General features: G+C 30.1%; 1 protein-coding gene across 1 annotated transcript in view; it reads left to right on the top strand.

The window, feature by feature from the left end:
- The window catches only part of LOC111619662 (phosphoacetylglucosamine mutase-like), a 31,611-nt gene extending 18,963 nt beyond the window's left edge, over positions 1-12,648 (top strand). Inside the window, exons 13-17 of the mRNA XM_023361429.1 lie at positions 5,064-5,127; positions 8,973-9,095; positions 9,164-9,285; positions 11,777-11,828; positions 12,489-12,648. Coding sequence (XP_023217197.1) covers positions 5,064-5,127; positions 8,973-9,095; positions 9,164-9,285; positions 11,777-11,828; positions 12,489-12,554 — 427 coding nt within the window. The 3' untranslated portion in view covers positions 12,555-12,648. The remainder of the gene's footprint in view (positions 1-5,063; positions 5,128-8,972; positions 9,096-9,163; positions 9,286-11,776; positions 11,829-12,488) is intronic.
- Positions 12,649-14,807: the final 2,159 nt, after the last annotated feature.

A 14,807-nucleotide genomic window follows, 5' to 3' on the forward strand; every position in this document is an offset into this window, starting at 1 on the left:
TACATGAAAGAGTGAAAGATAGATTTTGGATTCATGTTTATCATCAAAATGTCCATCATCGAACAACAAACAAACATCAAATGTCCTGTTGAAGAAGACACCACAAGAAACTCTTGCAATGTTATCTGCAGCTTGTGAAACAGCAATGAAGAAAATCTCCATGTACAAATGGACAAGCTGTTTGCTGATGGGAGACAGTCTGTGGAAGACAATGAAAGAAAGGGTCACTCCTCTACCTCATGCAACAACACAATGATTGTGCAGGTTTGGGAGACTATGTACAAAGATAAGTGTCAATCAGTAGTTACCATCACTGAAAAGTGTGGAATTTCTGTGGGAAGCTGTTACACCATTCTTACCTAAGGTCTGCAAATGCACAGAGTCTGTGAGCACATTGTTCCAAAACAGTTAACAGCAGACCACTGTCAATTGCACATGGAAATTTGTGGCAATTTCATTGACACTGTTGATGTAGACTCAGATGTGTTAAACAGGATAATTACTGGTGACGAAACATGGTGTTTCCTGTATCACACCCAGACAAAATGCCAGTCGTCAGGTTGGAAACATGTTGTCTCCCCCAGGCAGAAGAAGTGCAAGTTGGATCACTCAAAGGGAAAATTGATGTTGGAACTGTTTTTTGACGGCCATGGAATAGTACATTACAAGTTTATTCCAGAGGAAAAAGGTACCGGAATATCCTATGCCAATTGCATGAGGCATTCAGACAAAAATGACCTGATCTGTGGGCTTCGGGAAATTGGTTTTGCTTCCTGACAATGTGCCAGCTAATCAGTCAATCCATGTACAACATTACCTGTGTAAACACTCTGTTACATGCTTCCCTCATCCTCCCTACTCACCAGACCTTGCACTCTGTGATTTTCACCTCTTTCCTAAGATGAAAACACTCATGAAAGGCAGAAAATTCAACAGTTTCAACAAGGTGATTGCTGCTGCAAAAAGTACTATGTGCACAGTTGCAAATGAGGGGTTCCAGAATGTGTTCCAATCATTGTACAGCCACTGTATGAAATGTGTTGCTGCAGAAGGCCAATACTTTGAGGGAAATGTCATCTAAATGTGTGTAGTTCCATTCACTAAGAAAATAAACAACTTTTTTGCAAACCCTTTGAAGCTATCTTGTATATACCCTATGATAGTTAGACATACAATACCTCTCAGAGAAAATGTCACATCATGAAAAAAATGTTCAAAATGAGATAAAATTCAACACAGATAGAGAATTAAGTTTTAAACAATCAGTTTTATTTTTAAACAATTCCATGTCCCCCGTGGCCCAATATACAGAATGATCAATTAATAGTGGGTTCACTATATTGAGCAATACAGTTGTTAATGTGATGTAGCATCCATTCAAGTGTATGTCTAATCATATCCTGTAGATTCTTGATTAGAAACTGATCTAGGGATCATTCTGACCAAGTAATCATCTGGGTACCTTACAAAGCATGCTTGCTAATGTTCACTGTGGGGAAAAAATCAATATGTTATTTTTCTGAAAAATGGCATTGAGTACACTCTGAAGATATGGTAGTACAACAAGCTGCAGCTCGTCATCAACATAGTGGTGTGCCATCAATGTGCTCTTGATGTTTACTAGAGGTGATAAGTGTTGATGCTGATAACATCTGAAACTAGGGATTGTATACCGGTTTACCGATTTACCGGTTAACCGATAAATTGACAAAAGAATATTCGGTAAACTTACCGGTAAATTTTTGAAATTTACCGGTAATTCGGTAAATGAAAAATTGATACTAGAAATTTTTATGTAGAAAATATTGTGTGTATAGATATTTTAAAAGGGCTAAAGAAACATTGAAAAAAAAAAACAGATAAGTGTAAGCAACAATATACCTAATTATTAATTTTATGTGAGATATTTTTTGTTTAATTTTAATTTAAACTTTCTTGGGTTTGAGAGGCACTGTAAATTGTACAGAAAGCTCTAGTTAGCATATGTGATTTGTGCTCTGCCGTTTTTTGAGATTTTTAAAGGTTTAAAATCTTTACAATCAANGATGACGTATGTTATGACAGTGCTCCAATTTCATTATGATGATACACTGTTTGTTCTGCTGACCACTGTTTCCAAATTTATTGCACAGTTGTGGCATTCCATTGAGTTTCTACTGCAATAAAGATGTGATGATCAACTGGCTGTATGTAGCCTTAGGATGAAACCTTCAGTAAACTCATCTGTTTAAGCAATAGCTCTTGACAAAGTCTTAGAGGCATCTTCACTTTATAATCTTTACACAAACAAAAAAGTATGCCACAAATCACTTTCCATGAGCATGCCAGCCTCTCCAAGTTATCTTCACAGACTGATTTTACACTTTTATCAAACTCCTATTATGTGATAGACCTGAAACTTTATTAGTTTGCATAACTTGTTTTTTGAACATACTCAAATTTGCATAATGTTGCAACGAATTCATAGTGTAGCATTTTCTCTGTGAGGCTGTATATCTTTTATTTTTGCAATGTTTTCCTGTTTCATTATATCAGTACTGTACATAACTTTCCTTTTGACATCAATAGATGCTGTAGTGTTGAGATTTCATACAAAACATTTTAAGTGAATATAAACTATATATTATATATTGTTATTGTATTCATATTAAAAATGTGAAGATTTTATTACATTCATATTTACAAATATTTTGAAATTAATGCATTGCAAGAAAATTTTATATATTTTTTTGTATTGGTATTTTATATTTTATGTTTTGCTGTTATATTTTATATATTGATTTCCATAATTTAAATAATTCTGTTCTTGTTGCATATGAAAATGACATTAAAACCATTACAGTAACAATTGGATCAATGTTTACAAAAAAAAATTAATGTATTTTTTGTTTGGTGTTTTTCTCAAAGAATCCAACAATTTGTTTTCTTTATATCATCCAAACTTTTGGATACTAAATTTAGCTTCATTTTTAATTATTTCCGCCTTGTGAGCACCAAAAGGCTTTTTTAATTAGGCCCCTAAAGAAGGCAGATGGGTGGTGAGGGATGAGATCCAACATATTTAGGACAAACCACTATGAAAAATTCCTCGAGTTGCTTGTCTGGATTTGATCTTGGGTCTTCTGCCTTAACCATTTCATTCTTCTGTTCATAATCTGTTATGTATTTGATAGTAAATTAATATTAACTACTTATCATATCAATGTGAAGATTTGACACAGTATAATGTGATAATACACATTTTTATTATACACAGATTTAGTTTTCCAAATTATTCAATGACCAATGACAAACAAAACTCTTTAAATACTTATTTAATGAAATCAGTGTTTCTTTTTATTGTATTGCATTCAATTTTCTCTGAATAATTTTCAGTTCTTCCAAAATATTTTAATATTTTGAATAGGTCTTAAACTATTAATTGTTACATTTCATTTCTTAGTAACACATCTAATGGATATGAGTTCAAAAAATAAGCACAACTATTAATTTGGCTTGTCTATCAGTAACTACTGATCAGAACATGAAACTTACCATATAAGCAGAACATTGCAACAAAAAAATTGAAAAACAAAATTTTAATATAAATTTCTACAAACCAAAAATGATAACAAAGTACTAAGTATTATTGTAAATCTTTTTTTCACAAAAAATGATTAATGTGGTGTGTGGCTGCCTCCTGCAAGTGCATACATGCTGCACAATAATTGCTTATGCTAGTTATAACATTATCAGCAATGTCAGGAGCAAAATCCATCTTTGAACAAGAGTATCATGAAGCTTGTGTTTAAAAATGGACTTTGAATACTCCATTCACTCCTGTAATGTTCTTGGTGGAGATTGACAGGATGTAACTTTTGTGGGATGATCTAAGGAGACATGTTTGATTTAGATTGAGAGATCTTGCTGGCCATTCCATGCAGAAAATATCTTCAGTGAAGAAAGTTGGTGATGAATGCATCCCTAGGTACACAGGCATTAATGAAAATCAAATCTGCACCCGTAGCACCTCAGCAAACTCTCATATAAAATTCCAAAATCATGTCTTTGTACCTTTTTGCAGTAATGGTACTCTTTGAAAAAATATGGAGCTTTAAGCAGCCATTAAAAATAATGCCATCAGACCTTGATACTACCACTTCTAAATTGGTATCTTTAAATTATGTTTAAAGGATTTGCATTGCATTTCCTGCTCTGTCCAGATCTGATGAGAATCATTCTGTAGAATATATCTTCACTTGTCACTGAACAGAACATTGCCCCATTCATTCAAAATCTAATGTCAATGTTCTTGACACCATCATAAATGGCCTCTTCTGTACACATGGTTTAATGAAATGCAATGTTCTGGCAATCTCGAAAAAAAAAGACCATTTGCTTCAAACAATACTGCCTGTAAATAGCCTGTAAACAGTTTGTTGTAAAATTCTAACACAAGGGGGCCATAAACAGCTCTGTAGTGAACTGTCTACCACTAGAATGTCTACAGCTCACAACAGAGCAGTCTTTCAGATATGCAATTGTTACAGTGCAATATTAATGCCAAATACTGGTCTTGTTAAAGGGTGTAACTCTTGGACACTTTCTGAATGATGTCCATCATCTCCTATTCTTTGAAACCCAACCCAAAGCCTGGATATGATGCTCTTTGGCACATTCAGAGTCCTGGACACATCTGTCTTGATTGGCCTACTAGTCTTCCAATAGTTCTTCCTTTCATGAAATTGTCTACTTGGCATTTTTGTGGCATTATCATTGTCAATATAATACAGTAAAACTGTAAAAAACTATCCTTGATGGTTAAGCTGCAACAGAAACAAAGCCATGCTACTGCTGTATTTATGAAGTCTGCATATCTTGCACATGCTTGTGCTTTTTAATGGAATATTTAACATCCTGGATACTTTTATTGTCTATAAATTTTTGGCTGTTTGTTATACTCTTTATATGGTTTGGTTGATTATGCTTAGTTTTTGGACTTAAGTATAGCATAATAGCAATATTCATTATTTAAATATTTTAAATAAAAATTAATATATCAATTAAAATTCCATTTATTTCAGTTGTGATAGTAACAAACAGTCTGCAGCTAAGAAACTTCTTCTCACCATTGATATGATTAATCAGGTAAGAGACTTTTATTTTGTTTAATTATTAAAATTGGAGATAAATGGGAGATGTTCCAATCTGAAAATCCTACAGTCTGATATATACTTGCAAAAAATCTATTTGAATCTGTTAACCATAGTTTTTTGTATATTATTCTTGAGATTATGTTTAGCTTTAATTTGCAATCCTCCTTTACCTACCTTTTTCATTGACTCCTCTCCTATTAATTATGATCTAGGAATAATCTTTGATACTAAACTTAAAAAATCATATTGATAAAATAGTTAAATCTCTGGCTGTTAGGTTTACAAAAACACATAATATTCCACATTTATCTCATCTAAAAATGCATTGACGAATTTTCAGTCTTGCATTGATTATGAATTACCCATTTGGTCTACAGATGCACCTTCCCTTTTGGAAAAAAATTGTAGAGCTCTTGATAAATAAGTTATTAAAAGATAAGTAAATTTTAACTTACTGTATAATCAGAATCCTAACTTTGCAAGGATTAAATTAGGTTTTTCCTTCATTTTTTGAGTGTATCAAATATTTCGATCACTTTATTTTTATTTTTTAATGGGTTTATTTATTATGACCAGCTATTATTACATGTCCCTTCGAAAAACCTATGACCTTCATTTTGTGTTCACTCAATTTTTTTTTATTTGAGTGTAACTCAAATGTCCTTTTTTTCAAAATTTAAATAATTTTGATGATTTTTTTTGTTTCTTAATTTTCCTTTTTTAAATTGAAATGTAAAAATGCTATACAATTTTTAATTTTATGTACTTGTCTTTGTTTTTATATATATTTGTTAATTTTTGGGGTAGATATCAATTGTCCTTTGGGCCTTTTCTTATTTATTTGTAAAAATAAATAAAAAATAAAAATCTTCTGTAATTTAGAATATATTTAAGAAATTCAAAGAAATGCTATAATTTTATTTGAAATTACAATTTTATGATTAATTGTATTTTGAATGAATTCCTCTGAAATTTCAAATATTTAAATCAATGATGAGTAACCTTTTTTGGATGACAGCTGTAGCTGAGCTTTGTAGGCTTGCATGGACTGCATACATTTTTTCTTGTGGAGTTGTAGGTTTAAGTGTGCTGCGAACCAACATACTCCATAACTGCCAATACACTAAGAACTAAAATAATATATGCTAGTGGTGTGTAAACTAGTAAAATATAGTTTGTCTTTATCTTTTTTGTAGTTAAGTTTAGTTTTAATGTTCTTCATCATGAATATCACCTTAATTAGTATTTCATAATGGCATGAGACAGAAAACAGGACAATAAAATAGTGTTGCCGAAGCCCAGGGTCAGTTTGCTCATGACTGATTTACATGGTTAAAACAGTTATAGGGGAGTTTGACTGACTATCAGTATATTTACTTATAACACTGTTGGTTATTTTGTTTTATATGAATTCTATGTTGTACGAGTCACTTAGATTTTACAAATATGTGAGCCATTCACAGCCCAGCACACGTATTTATAAAATCTAAGTGACTCATACAACATGCAATTCATATAAAACGGAATAATCAACAGTGTTATAGGAGAGTCGATTGTATATCAAAAACATTTTCTTTAAATTGCTAATGAAATCATTAGAACAGTTCTCTGTTAGGAAAAGCATATCATATATGTGAATTTATTCACTTACATTAGATAAATATGAGTATAAAATCACCAAATGACCATTAACTTACATTGTACTACCAATTAACACCCAGTGAACACAAAATCCATACACTTCATCTTAAACCACTTTCATTTGCAACAGTTCATATAAGTCCATTTATTTTTAAATTGAGATATTTAAAGATTTACATTTATATTGATTAAAAAATATCAGTAACTGATATGTTAGTATTATGTTTTTCTGATTTTAAATATGTCTAAAATTTATTACATAATCAATTTTTCCTATGTGTTCCTATGTTTGCATGTGAATAATGCTTATAAAACATTATTTGAAAAATAAAATACTTATTTAAGTCCATTTATGGCTAACAGAAGTTTTTGATTTTAGAAAGGCATAAGTCCACTTTGTGTTATTACATTATTATTAATTTTAATTACATGTTTGTACAATTTTATTAGATAGACTCAATATCATTGTTTTTGTGATTCTTTTATTATTTTTACATTAAAATTTTAAAATGATAATACTATCATTTTTTACAATTCAATGTTCTTGACACCATCATAAATGGCCTCTTCTGTACACATGGTTTAATGAAATGCAATGTTCTGGCAATCTCGAAAAAAAAAAGACCATTTGCTTCAAACAATACTGCCTGTAAATAGCCTGTAAACAGTTTGTTGTAAAATTCTAACACAAGGGGGCCATAAACAGCTCTGTAGTGAACTGTCTACCACTAGAATGTCTACAGCTCACAACAGAGCAGTCTTTCAGATATGCAATTGTTACAGTGCAATATTAATGCCAAATACTGGTCTTGTTAAAGGGTGTAACTCTTGGACACTTTCTGAATGATGTCCATCATCTCCTATTCTTTGAAACCCAACCCAAAGCCTGGATATGATGCTCTTTGGCACATTCAGAGTCCTGGACACATCTGTCTTGATTGGCCTACTAGTCTTCCAATAGTTCTTCCTTTCATGAAATTGTCTACTTGGCATTTTTGTGGCATTATCATTGTCAATATAATACAGTAAAACTGTAAAAAAACTGTCCTTGATGGTTAAGCTGCAACAGAAACAAAGCCATGCTACTGCTGTATTTATGAAGTCTGCATATCTTGCACATGCTTGTGCTTTTTAATGGAATATTTAACATCCTGGATACTTTTATTGTCTATAAATTTTTGGCTGTTTGTTATACTCTTTATATGGTTTGGTTGATTATGCTTAGTTTTTGGACTTAAGTATAGCATAATAGCAATATTCATTATTTAAATATTTTAAATAAAAATTAATATATTAATTAAAATTCCATNTTTATAGTGTTCACTTCTCAAAAATCACATCTAACATAGCTTTAACTAATTTATAGGCTCTCCATCAGTATTTTTAATTTTTTTGTTTTTCTATACTCGCAGATAATTTTCATACCATATTTTCAAAGATTTTTTGGCATGTTGGTCTATTTGCAAAAGTATGGTAATAATGAATTGAATTAATGTAGTTGTAAAGTAAATCTGGCACCTACAGTTATTTTACTACATAACATACTGTGTATCAATTTAAAAGTTTTCAAAAATAGACTTAAATCACTTTCAAAAAAAAATTTTTTTTTTGCAATTTCATACATAGTTATTCAAAATTGCCATGATTTTGTTATCTTGACTGCAAATTGTTTGAAAATAAAAAGTTCACATAGAATTGTAATTAATGTCATCATTAAGTCCATTTAAAAAAAAAATTAAGTTAAACTACTTTTATTTGCAGTGGCTCGTATACTTGTCTACACACATTGAGTTATGTTATCAATAAGTATATTTAATGCAGCATCCCAAAAATCATTTACCAGATTATAAGAATCCAAACAACAAAAAGAGAGAGCATTGAGTATTGAGAAACTTGAAATAGTAAGAATTATTGATAGAACAAACTAGATATTTTTCTGTAAACCCTGTTATTTTTATTGTGCAAAATTCTATAAAACTGAGATTTTTAAGAAAACAAATTCCCAACTGTATTCAAAATTAAAATTGTCATTTTTTCTTATAATGTGATACATTACAAGAAAAATAACAATTTTAATTTATACTCTCTTTTACTACTGTAAAAATAATTTAGTTTTTGACTTTATGATTTATAAAAAAATCTACTCTTTTCTTTTATACAGTCTTTAATGAGTTTTATGTCATTGTTTTCTTCTAGACTACTGGTGATGCAATTTCTGATATGCTTTTGGTGGAAACAATACTTTACACTTTTGATTGGGACATTGCTACTTGGAACAATTTATATGCAGATTTACCCAACAAACAGTTAAAAGTTAAAGTATGTTTTGTTGTATTTAATTAATTCAGTTTTAAAGGAATTATTTATGAAATTCTAATATGTAACAGGTTGTAGATAGAACAGTCATTACAACTACTGATGCAGAAAGAAAGTGTGTCACTCCAAATGGCCTTCAGAAATCTATTGATGAACTTGTTAAGAAATATGAAAATGGACGATCTTTTGTCAGGTAATAAACTTTACACACATATATTTTTAAATTTACAGCTGACAATCAGGCAGTTCATTTAGAAAAACAGCAAGAAAACAATCAAATTAAATTGTATTTATTATTTTTGCCATTTGATTTTTAAACATTCTTTAAACAATTAATAAATTTTTGGTCATATATTTGGAAAGTTGCTAATTGAAATATACAGTTTCCATAAATTAAATGAAATAATTAAAACACAAATGAAAAAAAATATGAATCTAATGTGGTAGTACTCTTTACCATACCATATGTTAATGAAAATCACAAAAACATTTGTATTTTGTTTTTAGTGTACAAATAAACTAAATTAAATTGAAAAAATCATCTCAATAAGGAATGTGGTTACCCCAAACAGTGATGTTCCTTGCTGATGATGAAATCCATAGGCAGTAACATCCAATATTTGAAATCCTTGCAGTATGGAGGGCAGACACCTTCCAAGAGAATCCCAACCAAAATTCTGGTATGGGAGGGTATTTGGATATGGACCATAGTCTCCTCTTCAAAGTATTGTTGCACCATGCAATCTGTGTGAGGCATACCACAAAGCATATAATGCTTGCAGTATCTCTGAACTGTCAATTTCCATATAGTAGCTCATAGAAGTCACACACTACATACATCTAAAGGGATATAGGACAGCTGGATGATGGTCAACTGAGTGTTAGTTAATTGGGGGGAAGACAAAAATTTTTGTATGCTTAGCAAGCATATTTTATAGATATACATATATATCCATTATATATATATAATGATTACAACTTAAACTCATATGTTATAAGTCTTAAACTATGAGTTATTTCTAACTTAGGAAAAGGAAATATTTTGGAATTATGTACTGTAGTATCATTAATTATTGCATGTCTGAATCTAACAAAGCACATCAAAGAAAAGAAGTTCTTTGAAAACAAATTCCTTCAAAGAACTTTTATACTTTTTCTTTTAATGTATATTATGTATTTTTTTTTAATTTCATGTAGTAGTTGTCTTTGTTTTATGCATATTTGTTCATTTTGGGGTAAACATCAACTGTCCTTCAGGTCTTTACTTGTAAAAATAAATAATGTATGTAACATGTATAAATGTGTTAAAAATTATTATTTAAAGATTTTGTAATTAAGAAATGAGTTAAAATTTACTGGGCAGTAGATCAGTAGAAAAGAATGGTGATTTTAATACAGAAAACAACAACAAAAAATTTGTATTTTGTCTATTATTGATCTCTTATTTTATCGCCCAGATGTCCAGTGCCCACTTGCTATTGCCCAGTTGGTGGTGTCCCAAACAAGCTCCTTTTGTGAATATGAGAGAGATGATATTGGGTATTTCCAGATGAAAACGTGTTGAGAATCACTCTGTAAACCATTATAAAAAAACCAACAACTCATTCATAAAAAGTACAGATCTCCATTGATTTGGGCTCCAGTTAACCTGCATACATTCCCAATTCCAATGTTCCCTCCTGTGGCGAGCTGTTAGGGATATGCATAATTATCAGGTACTTACCCTTCATATAGTTCCATTCTGTTGTTCAAATAGTCCCAAACAGCAGTCTTTCAAGCAGGTAGTTGTCCTTCACCTACCTTGATTATATATTCAAGAAGTAGACAGACCATATGGTTTGGAATTGGTTTAAAGTTCTATGGACCACAGAATGACTTACATTGTCATCTTGCAACCTGCCACCTGCTTTAAGTCTGCCTAAAGCTCTGTAATGTAATTCCACTAGTAAATGAATGTCATTTTAAGAAAATGGCTTAACTTGATATTTTTTCTTTCATTGCTAAATGCTCTTGTACTTACATAGGTATATGCAAATGCACAACTCAATATTCACTAAACTCAGATATGTTTTAGGCAAATGAGTTGTATTTAGCCAAATTATTGCAATTTCCTATTTATTCCTGAATTTATGGAAACCATTGTAGAAAATAAGCAAACTCGTTTAACCTAGATGATGACCATTTATTTATACTGTATAATGTAATTTAAAAATACAAAATAACTAGCAAACTATTTTACTATTCTAAAAGAGTCATATTTCCAATTTTATATCATGTGCAAAATAATTTTAACTAGAAATATATAGGCATCCTTCTTTGTGAAAAGTCCAAATTAAAAGATTTGCAATTTTATCAACAATAAAGATTAAAAAGTTTAAAATAACCATTTTTGCCACTTTTATTTAAAGCTTCTTCAGATTAGAACAGATTGATAATTTTAATTTAAAATAAAAATCTGGTGATAAAACAATGGTACAAAAAAACTAAAAAGTTAACTGTGTGTTCCAATAAGAAGTAAATTGTGATTAACTATCTTTTTCGTTTATTATTTTACAGACCATAACTTTATGTAGTCAGAAGTTCTTTTAATTAACGTATTTTATGATCAAATTAAATTTATTTCATAATCATAAAATGCATTTCTCAATCTAAAAATGAAAACATTGTTTATACTTTCATTTCAGACCATCAGGAACAGAAGACTTGGTTAGAGTTTATGCTGAAGCAACAACACAGGTTTGTGATAAAAGTTAAAATTAATTAATATCTGCAACAGAGTTAAGAAAATGTTGTTAAAAAGTTTGCTAAGTCAACTGTTATTCATCATATAAAGCATCAAATTTATTTTGATTTTTTATTCAAGTTTAGTTTGTTTTACTTTGGATTAAAACATTTTAGAATAATTATTGATATTTTCACACTTAACACTACATGCATGCTTTACATAGACATTCTTTTATGATATTCAATCACTTTTTTGCAATCCTGAATATCCCACAATAGAGAAAAATATCCTTTAATTACACAATTATAACTTTAAACCACATTATACATATGCCATGCATATTTGCTAGTGAACTAGAAAATATTCTCAGATGTCATAATTTTAATGTTTGGTCTTTTTAAAAGTTTGGTTTTTGAGGCTAACTCAAATGAATGGTTTAATTTAACAGAACTTCAAAATCCAGAATTGCCATAATCACCTTCATTGATTAATGCAATTCCATATCCAGACTGGTAGCCTTTATTTTCCATAAGGTCTTAGAGAGTAATTATGAAAAATTTGGTCCAGATAAGTTGAAGTGTAAAGAGAGTAGACACACATTATTATTTTATAATATAAAAGTAAATATTCCTAACTTAAACATTTTATAATAACTAGTTTTAATTTTCCAGGAGAATGCAGATATGTTAGCAAGAGAAGTGGCTGAAAAAGTGTATGAACTTGCTGGAGGAATCTGAGATAAACCTTAACATATGACAGAAAATACTAATAATAATCAATGTTCTGGATTGTTAATTAAATTTTTGCATTAAAAGAATTTACTTTTTGAAATAAAGTATTTGTTTTATTTTAAAACAATCTTCACTTTAAATATATTTTAGTTTAGGAAAATGAAAAATAGTTACCTAGAGGAAAAGTCTTCATGTTCTATATTATTCAAAGGGAATTTCTTTCCATCAACTTAATTTGTACTACTGTACTACAAGAAAACTTTTAGGATTATTTTAAGAATAAATAGTGAATGTTGATATTGGATAATTTTTTCAAAAGTGCTATTTATCTTATAGCCTATGCAAAGAGAAAGCCTCCAGTAGGTTAATGTTTACTCTAAATGCTGACTACTATATATTACTGATACTAGTATAACTCCATAACAAATTATGTTTGAGAGAATAATATTGGTATTAATAATAATAAGAAATTATTTAAAAATTAAAACTAGATAATCTGAGATAAACATAGCTTTGAAGAGTTTAGTCCTGCAGAAAGTAAGTATCAATTGTTCCCTTAAAAAATTTATTACCAGGCTTAATCCACAAACTTCTGCTAGGTATTTGAATAATTCTTGGATGTATTTGTCATGAGCCCACATACAGCAACCAAGCCAATCTGAGTACCAAAACTAGTGTCTTCTTGTTCTGCTCAAATCACATTACAGTAATATAGAGATGAAGTAATTCAAGTAAGCTTGTCAAAATGTCTCACAAGTCAGGTAATAATGTTTCCTCAAAAATATAAATTTTAATAACTGAGTTTGCATTAGACATTAAGGAAAAAATAAATAGTAATACAGAATTTTTTAGTTATTTTTGAACACATTCATTACAAGAGATGTCAATGTAACAAATGCGTAACAAATTTTTTTATTTGCTTAACCCCCATTACTTATGTACATTGCCTAACAATGCTGTTTCCACAAATTGAAGACCTTTTTGACCATTTCAACATCAATCTTGAACCACTTCTATTTGGAAATTTTCCAAACATCAACTAATGTTATCTGTTTTTGGATAAGCAGCTTCTGGTTTCAGCCATCCAAATCCAAAGTCAACAGGACTGAGATTGCAACTGTTCAATGTCTTTTTAGATGTAACTAATCTCCATTTTCTGATAAAAGTACTCAAGATATTGTTCAGTCATTTGCAGGTAGTATGAGCTTACTTTGTTGTGATACAGAAATACTTTGTGCATCTCATTGGAGTGCACAAAGTATTTCTGGCAGATGCTCTTCAAACAATGGTTTTAGAATGTGATCAACATAGGATCCTCTGACTCAAACAGCATTGACAAAGAATTGTCAAGTGTCACTGTCATTCATTAGTCACACTTCTTTGTCAACACTGTTTGAATCAGAGGATTTGGTACTGTGATGGAAATCTTTACTTTCCAGATGACCACCTTTGTTCTAGGTTTGGTCATATTTTCTTTTGAACTGATTGGTTTTCTTTGTGTGATTCTGACATCATTTAAAATATTAAGATTGTACCTTTATAAATGCTAATGTTGTCCTCAAAAAGTCTCTGCAGGATTTGGCTGTATGACATCAGAAGTTTGGAAAGGGTTCAGTTGTTCAGATCAACATGTCCTGTTCAGTGGTCAACATGTTAGATCAAAGAATATTCAAATATTCTTTATTGATTCTGGAATTATTGTAAAATGTCACATGCACAGTAGTAACTGGACGTATGTGCCATTTTTTTACCCCCACTAACTTGTTCAAAAATAACTGAAAACTTCGTACTTCAAAAAAGTACTTTGAGAGATGAATGACTGGAAGTAATGGATAGAATTAATAGTATATACAATGGTTCCATAATTGATGTAGAATCATTAAAAAAAGAGTCTGTGGCATTTCCAAACAAAATGTAAAGTGGCCACTTTAAAAAAAAAGACCAAAAGCATTATCTCTATCTCAAAATACTCCCTAATGTAGAGAACATTCTCTAATACAATTGCAAAAATAGTGCAAGTAGCACCCAGTTGTCTTCAATGTTCCCTCTAATTTTTTTTGTAGATGAGCAGAACATACACTTCTCTGAGCAAAAAAGAAATTTTGCTGAGCAGATTGAGCAAAAAATATTTCTGAGTATATATATATATAAAATCTTATTTTTTTTCTATAAAAATTAAAATAATTAATTATAAAGTAGGTTAAAATTCATTTTAAAACATACTTTTATACAAAATATTATCTTTTGTCAACGATTTAA

The sequence above is a fragment of the Centruroides sculpturatus genome, unplaced genomic scaffold (assembly GCF_000671375.1).
Source record: "Centruroides sculpturatus isolate CEXI.00-Female unplaced genomic scaffold, Cexi_2.0 scaffold25, whole genome shotgun sequence".
In the NCBI taxonomy this organism is placed as follows: domain Eukaryota; kingdom Metazoa; phylum Arthropoda; class Arachnida; order Scorpiones; family Buthidae; genus Centruroides; species Centruroides sculpturatus.